This window comes from Dermacentor albipictus, chromosome 6 (assembly GCF_038994185.2).
Source record: "Dermacentor albipictus isolate Rhodes 1998 colony chromosome 6, USDA_Dalb.pri_finalv2, whole genome shotgun sequence".
Taxonomy (NCBI): domain Eukaryota; kingdom Metazoa; phylum Arthropoda; class Arachnida; order Ixodida; family Ixodidae; genus Dermacentor; species Dermacentor albipictus.
In genome coordinates, this window is record NC_091826.1 from 44,455,405 (window position 1) to 44,471,858 (window position 16,454).

General features: G+C 48.8%; 1 protein-coding gene across 1 annotated transcript in view; it reads right to left on the minus strand.

The window, feature by feature from the left end:
- Sec6 (Exocyst complex component Sec6) overlaps nucleotides 1–16,454 on the minus strand; it is a 32,575-nt gene continuing 16,121 nt past the window's right edge. Inside the window, exons 7-9 of the mRNA XM_065423896.1 lie at nucleotides 13,680–13,970; nucleotides 4,851–4,944; nucleotides 1–3,172 (exon numbers count right to left, since the gene is read on the minus strand). Of these exons, the coding sequence (XP_065279968.1) occupies nucleotides 2,877–3,172; nucleotides 4,851–4,944; nucleotides 13,680–13,970 (681 nt within the window). The 3' untranslated portion in view covers nucleotides 1–2,876. The remainder of the gene's footprint in view (nucleotides 3,173–4,850; nucleotides 4,945–13,679; nucleotides 13,971–16,454) is intronic.

Here is a 16,454-nt window from a genome sequence, read left to right on the forward strand (position 1 = left end):
GTGAGATGAAAATTTTTTTAATAGACAACTTTTAATTACAGCATAGTGACAGTACATGTGCTGCAATGTCAGAGAGAAACTACTGTTCAAGAGTGTCATTTAATGAAGCATGTCAAGAAGCATTTGCACAGGAAGTGCTCTGGCGAGCAAGAACAATATATTAAGCATGATACATAGTCTTGTACACGCATACAACAAAATAAACGACAACACGTGCACAAATTTCAAGGAGGCTACAAGCAAGCCACCAATGTTAATGCTACATTCATGTACATACAGACTGCAGTGAGAGAAAAGCTGTTGGACACTGCGAAATAATGTTGCGATGTGTGTGGCAATTTGAAACAGCCGACGCTGCTTTGTCTTCAACAAAGTACAGCTAAGGAGCACCCTCGACACTCCGAGAAGCTCCGTCTTGCTTCGCCTGTGGCCTGAATGCTTGACCTCGGCACGCCCTGCAATCCGTCGATAGCTAAGCATCCAGCAATGTCTGAGGTATGGCACGTGGCAAACAAGCATGCTAGATTGTCACTCACGTATAGCTCCATAGTCAACTGATGCAGTTTACTAAACTTTTTATTTGGAAAGCTTGTGCAGCCTTAAATCAAATTACCTTCTTTTAGGTCACACTTAGAATTAATCCGTAAAGGCTGCTTTTAAGAAAACCAAACATCATTGCACCGGACATGAAAGTTGCTCTATTACATTATCTGTTGTAAAGCACATACGCAGTTTCTTATAGTATGCTGATGGCAACTAGAACATATTTACTTTGCTATATATAGGTTTGAATGTACAAACTAAGCCGTTTGGTTCTACCAGTTGGTTATTCCGAGCACATCTATGAAATCAATGAATCATTGCGATTGAGTTAATCTAGCTATATGCAGTGCGGCTGTTCGCTAGAGATAATCCAGCTTGCCACTGATAACACGGACATAAACCGACAACCTTGTTCTTTGAAATGTATCTTTAGGCAATGAGATGCCCGAAACAGTGAACAAGTGATTGAACACATGGCTTTGTTTCCGCAGCTCCATAGCTGGCCCTCCTGACACCTCCACCTAAAGCATTAGTTTACCAACACAGAATTTTGCACCAAAATATAACACTAAGCTTTTTTGTGCAAACCACTCCTGCTTGTGTATAGCAAGCATGACTTATACCAGTTATCTGCCACATACAATCGGCGATAAAAGTTTGTAAAAGATGAAATTCATGAGAAAGCTGTATTTCCATGGTTCCCGGGAATGCTAGGAATATTGAGTAACATCCTATGCAAGCATGTATAACAAACAATGTAACATTTTTTTTTTTCACAGTTTGGAAAGCCAGACTGCACAAAAATACTGCATGGCTGACTGGGAACAACTAAATAAGTGAGAACTCTGGGTTTCGATAACTTCTTGTTGCAGTTTTTTTCAGCTTTAGCAAAAATCACGGCTTTTTTCTTTTTTTTTCGGAACCCGTGCTTTCTCAATTTCTTCCACTGATAGTGCAGTCAGACCTCCAATTTAATAAATCAATTTTACGAAGTGCTTTTGATTTCCCAACACACATTCATACAACCTAATGCATTAACATGCTCAAACCAATGAACTACGAACCTTGCCTAATTAGACAAAGTTTCGGGAAAACATTGGTGCAACAGATTTTGGTGTCGGGCGCAGTACATGTGACGGATGCCCCTGACCTGTTACGAATGCATGCCACTCACATTAAGGCACACAAGACGTGATCAATGATCTCATGAAGACTAATGTGTATGCAGGCAAAAGAATTATTTTTTTCTTGCTCTCCAATAAGTGTACGGTTATTTGCGCGAATGCGTTACATGTTTACACTTTAGCGAAAGGGTTTAACAAGTCATATCAACTTTGTTAAATTGAGGTCTGACATTACTGCTTTTCAAGAACTTTATTAGTGCATCATGGTAACCAATGTTGCAATAGGATGCACTTTCATGTAGACTGCCCACAAACTTTTGTGACAGCATAACTTCATTTAACTACATTGCGCTCCATTACATCCATTTATTATCATTACTAGCATTACTACTCGTAGACAGGCACACAAGGTGTGAGGGTGCAAAAGTGACAAGGCACCCCAGAGCCTATGGGAGGGGCTGAATATTTTTCTCATCGCATGAATCACTCGGGAATAATTATGTCGGGTAATTCAAAACAGCGCCCCATACAGCAGGCCACAGATGTTTGCAGGACATAGGCTGCGTGAGAGATATGAACTGCTGTTCCTGTTAAGGCATAGCAGTTCTAGTTTAATAAATAACTACGTAGGTCGCAAAGGCTACTGCGCACAAAAACTAATTGATCTGAGGATATGTGCCTGGGCTTTGTGACAATTCAGCTTTCTCGCAAATCCCGTGTCTCTCAAACAATTATGGCCATCTGTACATCCAACTGTACATCATGGTGAAGACTCGGGGTGCTAAATAATGAGCCCAGCGATTAATCTATAAGGTCAATACTGAACCATCATTTCGGTTGGAACGTTACTGAGTGACTTCATCCGAGATACTTGACAACTATCCAACTAATCGGCACGTAGCTAGAATGAAACAAGGCGACATACAGAGGCAGGGATGAGGGGAATGGGGGAGGGGATTCAACAAGGGACACAGCCCAGGAGGTTGGCATTTGCCCCCTCCGGTGCCCCCCACGTGGGCACCTGTGTACACCCCTGTCCTGCTACTCCGCTGAACTGCTTCCGTAAGCAGTTTCTTGTCGGCCTCCCGTTTGCCTTGGGGCGAGGATCTAGTCCCGTCGCCGAGAGGTGTTGCTCCGCAGGTGGTCTCCACTAGCACACGCACCCGCGGACGCACCAAAACGAATCCACTCGTGTGTCCCGTGCAAGGGCTACGTGAGCACAATGTCGGAGAACACGCTCTTGGGTGCGCCGACCGCCAGGGGCTGGTCGTCCGAGCGCATCTCTGCCACGAGGGTGCGCGCCTCATTGCGCGACATGTCACCGCGCAGCAGCAGCAGGGACTGCAGGTGCTCGCCCGAGATGTCCGGGTAGCGCTTGATGAGTCCTGACACTTCCAGGCTGAGCAGGCTCGTGTCCTTCATCTTGAGCACCTCCGCGAGCAGCGGAAGGGCGTCCAGCGGCGAGGAACCGTGCGAACCCATGCTGCCACCCCTGCGCGAACTCGCTGCACAGGCGTGAAAAGAAAGACACCAGATGTTTGCATAAAAATGCGACTGAAAGAACGTGCAACAGAAAGTTCAAGTCTCTCTTGCACATGTTGTTGTACATGTTGTAACGTAGTACCACAGTCAATCAATCACTCAATCAGAGAACACTAAAATCTTGCGCATAAATATCTGGTTCGATGTCCTGATGCGGCTAGTTATCAATCCAATACAATTTTCACATTATTGCCTTCACCAACTGTTTTGTAACTTCACGTTGTTTTAATATGTATACCATAGCATTTGGCTTGCGTCTGTGCAGTCTTGCTACTGACTTCGTAGTACTTCCACTCGCAAATTGTATATATTTATATGCACAGTGAAATGCCTTTATAACGACGTGCTCGGGACCTCAAAATTCCTTCGTTATTCAGGTCACTTCATTGTTAAAGTCGCGCACCATACCGCTCGCAATAGCGCAGGCTAAGCATATTCGACAAAAAGAAAACCTTTCCGAGATGAACTGAAAAGAAACTTGGCAAAATTAGTCGACAACTTTTTCTGTGCTGTGCGACTTCAGCCAACCTCACTGCACCTAGGCTGATAGCATCTGCTGCGGCAAAACGCCGGAAACATGCAAGGTAAAGCTGCAGATTGTCAAATGCCGCCATCGCCTCCCTTGCTGTCAAAATTTTTGGTTTGTTTACACAATCTCTTCATCACCGGTGCCTTAATTTACATTCACATCTTATGCCTTAGACGGCTTTGAAGACATTGGTCATCAGTTAGAACTGCATCACCATGTCGCCATCAACTGTGATGCATTCGTCAGCCATCGCACTCGTTCATGTGTTATGAAACGCAGTGTACTATGAGTTGAGCGATTCCCAGTGCAGTCCAGCACTTATATCGGCATGCTCTCTAAGTACGTCACTAGCACTGCCATTGACACCAGCATGGAGCACACCTTGGCAACATCTGCGGAGGGACGTGGTGGCAAGGCTACATACTGTTCATAGTAAAGCAACAAAACAATAAAATTTCAACATAAAATTAAGCTCAATCCATAGGTCCAACATGTATTGCAAGTCCAGAGGTCTTTTCAGAAGAAAAAAGAATGACATGCTAACTGGCTCAAAATCTTGAGCAGTTTTATTGTGCTCCAAATTTTACCACTATAAAACTCCATTAATCATGTGCTGTCGCTCACCAATAGCCACTACAGTGTGCCTAGACAAACGCGCTAAAGCAGGGTGCAGATACTGCATTCCTTGATAAAGCTGAGTTTGCTGTGGCACTAGTGCATATTTTAGTAACTGCTCACTTGAAGAAAACTATGCAAAACGTTTGCATATAGTATGTGAAATTTGGCATGATTTGATTAATTAATTAATCAAATGAAGCCCAAGCCTGCATCAAGTACTTTCTTTTGTTACACATTTTATATATACACCTCCACTTTGTCACTGCCACAGTTTACTTACTCCCAATGCTATTCAGCTGTACAAATACATATATATGCATAAAAAGCATCAGAAAAAAGAGTGAAAAATAAGAAAAGCTTTGTGCAGTGCATACGCATTTGGACAGTGACAGAAAATCAAGTGTTTTGCACTAACTGCTCTTCTACATCTACATTCAGCTGCCCTTGCTTTGTTCCAAGTGTTCACGATAAGCCGTTTATACTTTCTCTCTCACCTGCTGACGGTGGTGCAACCTTCCTGAAGAACTCTGCAAGTTTGTCACTCTCTCGGTTGATCTTCTCGGCTGCATCCTTACGCTCCTCGTAACCCTGCAACGTTAAGAGTTGCGGCACCCTTATAAGGTGTCCTCTAGGTGACCAAGGGAGCGAACATTCACGCTATAAAAAAGGTAGGGGCGCAGACATGGACACAAATCGTGGGAAACCAACAGCATGACCTGTTGTGTTGCCCATTTGTGCCTGCATGCCTACCTTTCTTTCCAACAAGAATCCCTACCAACTAACTCAGTAATTGCAAATCCCTTGAAAAAGGAAAAAGAAGAAAGAAAAATTAGAGATAGAACAAATAAAGAAAAATACAAGGCACAAAACACTAGTTCCTCTTGGAAGATGCCAGGTCGTCAACAACAACCCAATAACGTGAAATTATAGAGTTGCCACTAGCCAGTTGGGTGACGCACTGTCATTTCACTCACTGCTCCCGTGCGCTTGCTTTACTGTTGACTGGCCGAAGCTGACCACTGTTACGTTTCGCCTATGACGCGCGGTGTAGCCGGCGCGGATTCAACGGACGCCGGGGCTTCGTTCAAAGCGGCGGACATTTTGGCCCGTTCGGAGCGGCCGCGACGCATCCCCGCCGAGCACGTCCCGGCATGTTTCAGTGCCACGTGTCTGCGTGTGTGTGTGTGTGTGTGCCCACGCTTGTCAAAGCGCGGCAGCCGGGAAGAGGAGCTCCCCCAGTGTGAAGCGAGGAGGTCTGATCGGCGCCGGCCCGGCTGATGCGTCACCTCCTTGTCTCTACATGTCTCTCAGTCCGTCCGTGCCTCGCTGTCACGTGGTGTCATCTCGTGACCTTCCTTCTTGCCCGCGACGCCAAGAGTATAAAAGCAGCTGCTCCTGGACGCCAAGAGAGAGGCTCCGGTTTCTTCAGTTGTGTAACGTGCTCTCCCGTCTCTCTACTTCGGTCGACCTGACCGCCCGCTCTTTGCGATGCTAGAATAAACAAGTTGTTCTGTTAGCAGTCGACTCATGCTTTGCTGGGACCTTCGGATGCTTCCAGTGTGCCCCAGGCCGCCAGGCCAACGCTACCCTTGGGGCTTGCGACCCATTTGCAACAACGGGTGTCAGCACTGAGGTTCCAACAGCTGGTGGCAGCGCTGAGATTCCAACAGCCGATGCCATCGGTGGGATTCCAACAGCTGGTGGCAGCGCTGAGATTTCAACAGCCGGTGCCATCGGTGAGGTTCCAACAGCTGGTTGCCAGCGGTGAGATCGCGACAACGGAGGCCAGGAGCGAAGATATGCGGTTGACTGTATGCTGAGCAGCAAACGACCATCCGGGAGCAGTGCAACGAGCCCTGTGTGATGACTGGTTGCCTGCAGCGGAACGACTGCGCTGAATTCTTGGCTGCGAGGTTTGGTGAGTGCGGGACTTTCTTCTTCTGAGTTTTGCCAGGCTTTTGTTAGTGTCAGAAACAGAGCTGGTAATTGTGGTTGTCGTTGCTGCCGGGTTAGTTTGCGGCAAGACAATAGTAGGCAGTAGAGAAAGCAGCATTCAGAGCAGCCATGGATTTGAAGTCGTTGCGCAAACCGAAATTGCTGGAGCTTGCAAGAGAGTTGGGTCTGGATGTCTCAGACAAACTCAGAAAACCAGAACTGCTAAGGGCTATTCTTGAGTTGAAAGCTGAGGATGACGAGCTGTCGGAATGCCTTGAGACCATTGAGGAGAGGGAGACGGCAAAAAGACAGGAGCGCGAACTTAGAGAACAGAAAGATGAGCGTGAACGTAAACAACAGATAGAACGAGAGCAACAAGAGAAAGAAAAAGAGCGAGAGCAACAAGAAAAAGAAAAAGAGCGTGACCGTCAACACGCTTTGGAAATGAAGCGTCTCGAGGTAGAGATGGAACGCGCTCGTAATGGAAGTCAGGCACACGGTGCAGGAGAACGAGTATTGTTCAAAATGACTGACTTGATGCGGCCGTTTAAGCTTGGAGAGGACATTGGTTTGTTCCTGGTTAACTTTGAGCGAACGTGCGAGAAGCAGGGGTTCTCTCGGGAAACGTGGCCACAGCGCTTGCTCACTTTGTTACCCGGCGAGGCGGCCGACGTAGTCGCTCGCTTGAATAGAGAGGAGGCAGAGGATTTCGACCAAGTGAAATCGAGTCTGCTAAAAAAGTACAGGCTGTCAGCGGAGGCGTTCCGTCGGAAGTTTCGGGAAAATGAGAAAGGCAAAAGTGAGTCGTATACAGAGTTTGCCTACAGGCTTATGTCAAACATGCAGGAGTGGCTCAAAGAAGAGAAAGCGTTTGGTGACCACGAGAAAGTTCTGCAGTGTTTCAGGCTAGAACAGTTTTATAGTCGGTTACCTGAGAACGTGCGGTACTGGGTCTTGGATAGGCCAAACGTTAGTACGGTGGCTAGAGCCGCTGAGCTAGCCGAAGAGTTTGTGACGCGTCGGGCTCGCGGAGCTAAGGACGGTCAAAAAGGTGAATTTGGCTCTAAGTTTGAGAGGCCAAAGTTCACGCCCATGAGAGCAAAGGGGGACACACGTAGTGCGGATGCGAGTGAAAGCAGTCCGACCGAACGTAAGGAGACGGCGGCAGCCGAAGCCGAACGCAGAAAGCGATTCGAGGCGAGGCAAGCGCGCGTGTGTTATACGTGCCAGAAGCCGGGTCACTTTTCGGCGCAGTGTCCGGAAACAAACGCAAAAGTAGTGTTTTTGTCATTACGCAGCACTGACGAGAACATGAAGCTTCTCGAGCCTTACATGCGAGACCTCCTCGTGAACGGGAAAGAGTGCCAAGTGCTTCGCGATTCCGCAGCTACGATGGATGTAGTTCACCCCTCTTACGTAGAACCCGATATGTTCACGGGCGAGTGCGCATGGATCAAGCAAGCCGTGGAAGCTAATAGCGTGTGTCTCCCCGTAGCAAAAGTGCTTATTGAAGGACCTTTCGGAGCACTTGAGACGGAGGCGGCGGTGTCATCTATACTGCCACCCCAGTACCCGTACCTATTTTCGAACAGGTCCGATCACCTCCTGCGCGAGAAGGGGCTTTTGTTTGGTGAGGCTAGCGTTCAGGCCTTAACCAGATCGAAGGTTCGGGAGCTCGCTGCAAAGGCGGTAGTTGCGGGGCCGACGTTGTCGAACAATGAGAAAGGGTCAGAGGCGCAGCAAGCTGATATTCAGAGCACGCCCGAACTGAATAAAATTGAGCCTGTAGCGTTAAAGGCACCAGATACTGGAGAGGAAATTCCCGATGCGGGAAAGTTAGAAGAGCTATCTGCAGATTTGCTCATCGCGCCTACGTCAGACGGACTTAATAGGTTGCTAAAAGTCAGCCGGTCGGCTTTGATAGCCGAGCAAAAGAAGGATGGCAGCCTAGAAAACATACGCTGCATTGTCAAGGAAGGTATCGCCAAGAAAAATGCTCGCTTTGTGGAAAGAGGTGGGGTCCTGTACAGGAAGTATATAGACCGCAGGGGAGTGGAGTTCGATCAGCTGATCGTGCCTCAGTGCTACCGTCAGGATCTGTTGCGCTTGTCGCATGGGGGTTCGTGGTCCGGACACCTAGGAGTTAAGAAAACTAAGGACCGTCTCTTGCAAGAGTACTATTGGCCAGGGTGTTTTCGGGATGCAGACCACTTTGTGAAGACATGTGACACCTGTCAGCGGGTGGGCAAACCAGGGGACAAATCGAGGGCGCCGTTGAAGTTGGTACCTATCATTACGGAGCCTTTTAGACGGCTCGTTATTGATACAGTGGGACCTCTGCCGGTAACAGCCACGGGGTACAGACACATTTTGACTGTGATCTGCCCAGCGACAAAGTTCCCTGAAGCAGTGCCGCTTAAAGAACTCAGCTCAGTTGAGATAGTCAATGCACTACTGTCCATATTTGCGCGAGTTGGTTTTCCTGCGGAAATCCAATCAGATCAGAGCACAGTGTTTACTAGCGCTTTGACGACAGCCTTTCTCGAAAGGTGTGGGGTAAAGCTGTTACACAGCTCAGTGTACCACCCACAGTCGAATTCCCTTGAGAAGCTCCACTCCGTCATGAAGCGCGTGTTGAGAGCATTGTGGTTTGCACAATACACTGACTGGGAGCTGTTTCTGCCTGGGGTGATGTTTGCATTGAGGAGCGCGCCGCATGCGGCTACGGGGTTTTCGCCAGCTGAGCTGGTGTACGGTCGCTCGCTGCGATCTCCGCTTCGCATGCTTCGAAACGGATCACTGCCCTCTCCAATGGCTGCAGACCATCTGTTCCACAAATGGCCGCCTCCTGCGCTGGAGCCTCGCTTTGCAACAATATTCCTTTGAGGTGCGTTACAAAGGGGAGTCTCAACGGTAACGCTGATGGCTTAAGTCGAAGCCCCTAACGTGGGAATCAGCCTCAAAATTGTTTGTTATTGATGTTTTTCTTCCTGAGGCAGGATTTTTAACATATTGCTTTCGTGTAGTGTTTCAAAGTGATGATGTGCTTTGTAGTGCAATTTTCCGATTTGTGGACGCTTTCTGAGTGCTGCTATAGACTACTGTCAGGAACTAGGCAGTAGTATAAAAGGGGAAAGAGCCTGGCATGGCTTAGTGAGGGTTGTGCCGTGCTTGCTGACTGAGCGGCTGAGTTTCGGCGCAGTTCTAACGCTTGCTGGGAAAGAGAACAAAAATGGCAACTCTCCTGAAGTCACTTTGCAGTGTCCTGTGTGAACCTGAACGTGAGAACGAGGCCTTCTCGGTGCGCTGCGCTCAAGAAACGCCGAGGGACGACCGACTTCAGTTATGAGCATCATCGAGTGACATCCCTCCGGACAGCGGATGCAGTCCCCTGACCATCGGGATCTCCCTCCCCCGGCGGGGCGGTCTGTTACGCTTCGCCTATGACGCGCGGTGTAGCCGGCGCGGATTCAACGGACGCCGGGGCTTCGTTCAAAGCGGCGAACATTTTGGCCCGTTCGGAGCGGCCGCGACGCATCCCCGCCGAGCGCGTCCCGGCATGTTTCAGTGCCACGTGTCTGCGTGTGTGTGTGTGTGTGTGCCCACGCTTGTCAAAGCGAGGCAGCCGGGGAGAGGAGCTCCCCCAGTGTGAAGCGAGGAGGTCTGATCGGCGCCGGCCCGGCTGATGCGTCACCTCCTTGTCTCTACATGTCTCTCAGTCCGTCCGTGCCTCGCTGTCACGTGGTGTCATCTCATGACCTTCCTTCTTGCCCGCGACGCCAAGAGTATAAAAGCAGCTGCTCCTGGACGCCAAGAGAGAGGCTCCGGTTTCTTCAGTTGTATAACGTGCTCTCCCGTCTCTCTACTTCGGTCGACCTGACCGCCCGCTCTTTGCGATGCTAGAATAAACAAGTTGTTCTGTTAGCAGTCGACTCATGCTTTGCTGGGACCTTCGGATGCTTCCAGTGTGCCCCAGGCCGCCAGGCCAACGCTACCCTTGGGGCTTGCGACCCATTTGCAACAACGGGTGTCAGCACTGAGGTTCCAACAGCTGGTGGCAGCGCTGAGATTCCAACAGCCGGTGCCATCGGTGGGCTTCCAACACCACTCTGAACACATTCTCCTGGTCTACTCGGAGCACTCGGAGGCGCTCTCGCCTTCATCCTGGAGCAATACACTTGGACAATCAATTTCGAGAGATCACGTGATTCACGCCGGATGCATTGTCGTCTGTGAGTGGCAGCTTTCTTGCCGCAGTACCAAGCAGGCACAGTGCACGAGTAGCACAGTGCCAGGAACAGCCCTTGCTTGTGGACAGAGACACATCTTGTGCCTGTCATGCAATCTCTCGCGAAAGTTAAAGTATTCTCGAATGTGATCGTTCCAAGAGTAATGCCCCGTAGAGCACAACTAAAGATCTGCCAGAATACCAGTCACATGGTTTCTGCTGCTTTTGGTGCCGACTGTTTTCCTTAAGCGAAGCAGCAGTGATGTGTGACTGCTTCTAGCCTCATATTGCTTCCAGCCTTATATTGCTTTGGGAAGTGGCTGATCAAACGCCTTCTCTGGCTCCAATCTTGATCGTTCCCCACAGCATTGCAGTTTGAGTTGGAAACCAGTAGGAATCAGCCAAATGTACCATAGGCACATTCTGAATCTGAACCAGTTGGAATGTGTCAACTGGTTTGGCTTTGCCAGCATCGCTTTGGACAGGGCAGAGAAAAGCGAGGAGCTGGAGATGTCAATTCTCTCTGCGGCTTTTGTCTTAACTTATGGTAGTGAAACCAACGGATGCTTTCTAAACGTTTAGCGCATGAGAATCCAATGATCTATTGGAAGGGCATGAATGCTTCTCACCATCCTATTCAGCCACACAAGGCTTTAATGTAAAATCAACAATGTATGTTCAACTTGGCAACCCATCTACTACATATATATTTCCATCAGAAGAAATTATTGCGAAAGCCGTAAGCTTTCACAGCAGGTGCTGCAATCATCTCGAGAAATTCTTGAAGCAATGTTGAGAAATGACGGTGAGCACCTGACTGACTTCAATAACGAGGTTGAGATAGGTCAAGGCGAGGTCACTGGCTGTGGCGGAACGCTGAGGTAAGACCAAAAGCACCTCAACCTCAACGAACGAGGTTGACTGCAAGTATCATATCCAATTTGACTCTGAGGCGAGGTTGAGCTGTGCAAGGTCATTGGCTCGCCTTCGACCTCGATTTAACGTCTGTGCTTAGTGTCCACTCAAATGTCTTTAATGTAACCAATAATAAAATTACAGCTAAAAAAATTGTCAAGGAACGTTACTGAGTACAGCAAATCAGCACAGCAGAAATCCACAAGGCGGAGAAAGTTTGATAAAAATTATCAGTTTCACCTGAAGGTGAAGCCCTGAGAGCAATAGCGAGGTTTAGCGTTGTGCTGAAGGTGCCATAGGGAGCACCGTCAGCGGTGTCGGAGGCATCACACCTCAATGGCGCACGAGATGAGACCAACAAAAACCAGCCGGCATTTGTCAGTGCTGAATGAAGGGATTGGATAGATTTAAACTGAAACTTGCGGTCCATTGCTCTCAGTCCAGTGTATGCACTGCGGTGTGGTATGCACACAGCTCATAAGGCAGGAATGTTCATGTGCGTGGGCAAAACGCTCATGGCAGCAGTGGAAGCCAGAATGCTGCCCTCACTCTGGCAGAGGTGACCGAGCTGAGTGCGACGGTGTGTCCACATGGCTCCTTCGCGTTTGGCGCCATACGCACTGCGCATGAGTGCGGGTGCCATCACAGCCTGACGACGGCAAAGTGATCGTGTGATCGCTATTGCAATAAAAGAACAACAACAACAACAAAATTGGCGGCATCACCTGAAAGCGCCACAAAGCTACGAATGAAACCCACACAGCTTTCATAGAAAAAAAAAAACCACTTGCATGGTATTGATTCTGGTTTAGATCGCCGATTGATCCCCACACCAGGCCAAATTTTTCTTCAACTGTAAAACTTTCTGATAAATTCGTATGGGCTTTCCCTTTAGCTTTGTGCTGCTTTCCAGATGTATGACAATTGTTCCCTTTTAATAAGCATTACTAAATTGCAGCAATTACTACAATCAAGGGCCGCTGCTGCCCACCCTGCGATGGAGCAAAGAAATGGTTTTCTATTCATGATGTGTTTGCGTACCTGCCGACCTGCGAGATCAAAATTTGTAACAATCTCTTGTGCATGATGCTGATGAGAGGTAGGGGGGATAGCACTCATATTGCTTTAAAGGTTGCCTTTTGTGGGGTACACATGGACTTTCCTAATGATTTACGTTAGGCACAGCAAACTTGAAACAGCGAGCACTGACAAGCAACACATTATTTTTAGAATACAGGAATTTTTTAATGACTTAGCTGTTAGACTGACTATACCAAAATTAAATTCTGGGGTCTTACATGTGAAAACAACAGTCTAATTATGAAGTGAGCCATAGTGGAGGGCTCTAAATTAATTCTGACTACCTGGGGTTCTTTAACATGCACCCGAGTAGTGCATGACCATTTCAGAAATTCATGCCCATCGAAGTGCAGCTGCCTTGGACGGGATCACACCCACAACCTTGACCTCAGCAGCTCATTGCTATGGACAAGTAATCTACAACTTTGCCATTGCCAATTTCGCCTGCTTTAGGAAATCGCCTTTATAGACTTGTTTGAGTAAAGTACCCATATGGGGTCCTCCATCGGACTTGCAGTGGAAGGTTTGGAGGCCGTCAAGTGAAACTTGTCCACTAACAGAAACTATTCTAGGCCCCCGTTCCTGTGTTGAGCGTCGGCGTGCCTCGGCGTAACTGAGCGAACGGGCACAGCGAAAAATGAAAACGAACGTGGAGCGCAGAGGGAGATGAAAGAAGAGAGCATGAAGCAGAAAGTGGAGGATGAGAGTGTGACAAAAGAGTGAGGAGGAAAGCAGAGTGCCTCACGAGACTACGAGATGGCACCACAGTATCTGTAATCTGATTGGTAAGTGCGAAGCGAATTATGTAGTACTTTCTGGATGCCATGCAATTACGCTGGTACCATCGAAGAGCCATGTATAAAAGCCGACACGCTTGACCCACAGATCAGATTTTCGACGATCGCCTACTCTGCTAGCCGCTATTGTTGTGCTTGAGTGTTACCTGTTTCGCAATGCGTCACTCCGTTCGCAATATCCCGCACAAGCCAGATTGTCCGCACAAGCCAGATTGTCCACACAAGCCAATATATTGCGAAATGATAACACATATAGAGTTGCATTCAAATTTTGTATTAGGAAGTATCGCAACCATTGAATTTTTTCGTAAAGCTGTCTTCCCCTTCCCACTCGCCCACGCCAGTCCTCAAGGGTGAGACGCACCCACCTTGAAGGTGATCTTGCGCTGCAGGATGGCCTGCATGTACGACCGAGCCAATGCCCACTGCACCTTCGCGACCAGCATCTCGTGGTTGCTGGGCAGCAGGCGGGTGTAGTCGCGAAAGTAGTCGTCGAGTGTGGCCGCGACTGTGTCGATGATGTTGGAACCCGTGAGTAGCCACTTGCGGGTCATCACGTCCGTCAGCTCCTTGTTGAGGTCCAGAAAGAGCTCATCGCGCAGCGAGTCCAGGGCGCGCTCCTGTAGCCGATCCAAGCTCTGCTGCAGCCGGTGGTAGACCTGCGAGGACAGCAGTTGTAAGCAAGTACTAGTGGGCAATGCGGCTTGTGAATGAGATGCGAGTAGCAAAAAGTTCTAACTGCCGATGAGAGAGAGAGGCGAAGGAAGGTGCAGACACTTTGCAAGGCATATGTGTCACAAAGTGCGTGTATCCCTCGGCGTTGCCCACCGCCACCAACAGTTCCCGCCGCGGCGTGCCCGGCGCGGGGAGCGCTCTCCCTAGATCCCGCCAGCACCCAAACCGGTTCCTCACGTCACAGCCGGCGCGGGGAGAGGAGAGAGGAGAACGAGGTGGAGCGACCTGTGACAAGCGGGCAGAGTTGCTGGACCAGCGAGGCAAGCGGCAGGTGAATTGGGCGTCAGGCAGGCGTGAGGACGGCGGCCTGAGTTCCTGTAGCCGGAGCCTCCCTAGACGCGGCCCCGAGTCAGCCCCGATGTTCGGCAGCGACGTGCGGTTACGACGGACCCAGCAGCCCGGCTCCTCCCCAGCTCGGACGCCCTACTCGTCACTCCGCAGATAAGCCCACGCCACGTGTTTCCGCATCTTTCAGAACTTTCCGCCGGACTGTATTTTTGTAATCGCGTGTAATCTTTTGTTTAATTATCCATCGAGTGTTAATTCTTTTATGTTCTGTTAGTGTAGTGCTTGCCGTATTTATTGTCGCGTGTATTTTTCGTTTGTGTCGCGTAGTTTATTTGTATTTCGCGAGTGTTAATGGTTCCCACGTGGTGGGCTTAGTGTCGCGCGAGTGGCGTCAGGGCGTGTGCTGTGTGACCCGCACGCCTTCCGCGAGCTAGGACCCACTACTGGAAGTTTGCATGTTTTTTTTTCCCATTATGTCTCGGGCATGATTTTATTGTATTAAATTGAGTGGGTGTGTTGTACGACGTCGCCTCCCGTCTCATGCCTCTGGTTCACGGTCGATCAGGCGTGGACCTTATCGCCGGTCAGCAGTCGAACCCTCACTAAACGCACGCGGGGTGGGTTTGTTGTCGCCCCATCCCCTCTGGTTCGGAGAGTGCGAACTACCCCACCATCAAGCCTTGACAATATGACACACAAGAGGCCTCAGACAAGATGTTGGTTGGTTCATTTACGGCTTAATGGCACGAAAGCAACTAAGGCTATGCTGCACCAACCACAGGATGATAAATATAAACGAAAAATAGAAGCAGTTCTAGTTGCATTACTGCAAGGCTTATTTAACGAGCCAGTCTTGTCTAAAGACTTAAGGATGTCTGTAAGCGAACAAATATAGTGCGATAAAAGGTACAAGTGGATTGTCTCCTAAACGTAAAGTGGTGTATAAATTTAATCTGTATAATTTGTGAAAGTATTTTCATCTTTGTGTTTTAATAGCACAGAATGCGATTAAAATGGGTGTTATTGTTAGTGGTTCTTGCTATTCATTCCATATCCCTCAGACTAGCCGTATAAATTGCTATTGCATGTAAAATCTTGAGTGATTACACATCAAACACCTTTTTGTTCTTTAGGTGGAACGAAAGAAAACGGTACTCTTCAACAGCAGATTACATGAAGCAGACGACACACATTGCGTGGTGCTCTTTCAGGGCAGTATTCCTGAGTGAGCACTTTTGGGGATACTACAACCACCTTTCGCAAGGTTTCACCCAAACTTCCACAGGACGTGTCTCTGTACATGGCCTACAGCATTCACCGTGCAAGGCTAGCAAGCTTGTCACAGCGCCGGGAGTGCTGCCAGTTGTGTATCCGTCAACATGTCCGGCACAGAGTCATGTGAAATCTTGCAAAGGTGACCATGCCCCCGAAAGCGACCGCTAAAAAATAATAATATTTGGGGTTTTACGTGCCAAAACCACTCTCCGATTATGAGGCACGCCGTAGTGGAGGACTCCGGAAATTTTGACCACCTGGGGTTCTTTAACGTGCACCTAAATCTAAGCACACGGGTGTTTTCGCATTTCGCCCCCATCGAAATGCGCCCGCCGTGGCCGGGATTCGATCCCGCGACCTCGTGCTCAGCAGCCCAACACCATAGCCACTGAGCAACCACGGCGGGTACGCTCAAAAATGATGTCCCTGCTCTTAAATGTCATCTGCTTTATGTCCTGTCATAAAGCGATCCTATTTTGTTACCTTTGGCCACGCAACGCATAAGACATAACTATTGGTTCTTTGTTATTAAATTAAAGAGTTTGACATATTAAAACTGCACAGCAGGTTATGAGGGATGCTGTAGTGGTGAAGCACTCCGGCTTAATTTTTACCCTGTGGAGGTTCTTTACTGTGCACCCAATGCATGGTACACGAGTGCTTTTGCCTTCTGCCCCCACTGGAATGTGGCTGCCGCAGCCAGGGTCATTCACTGGACGTTGTGCTCAAAAGTGCAACACCATAGCATTGCAGTGCTGTGCTCGGTTATCGTTAGTGCGGTCAGCCAGAAATATAGTGCTTTCTTTGACTTCACAACGGTGTGGCGGCTACACTTGCAGACTACA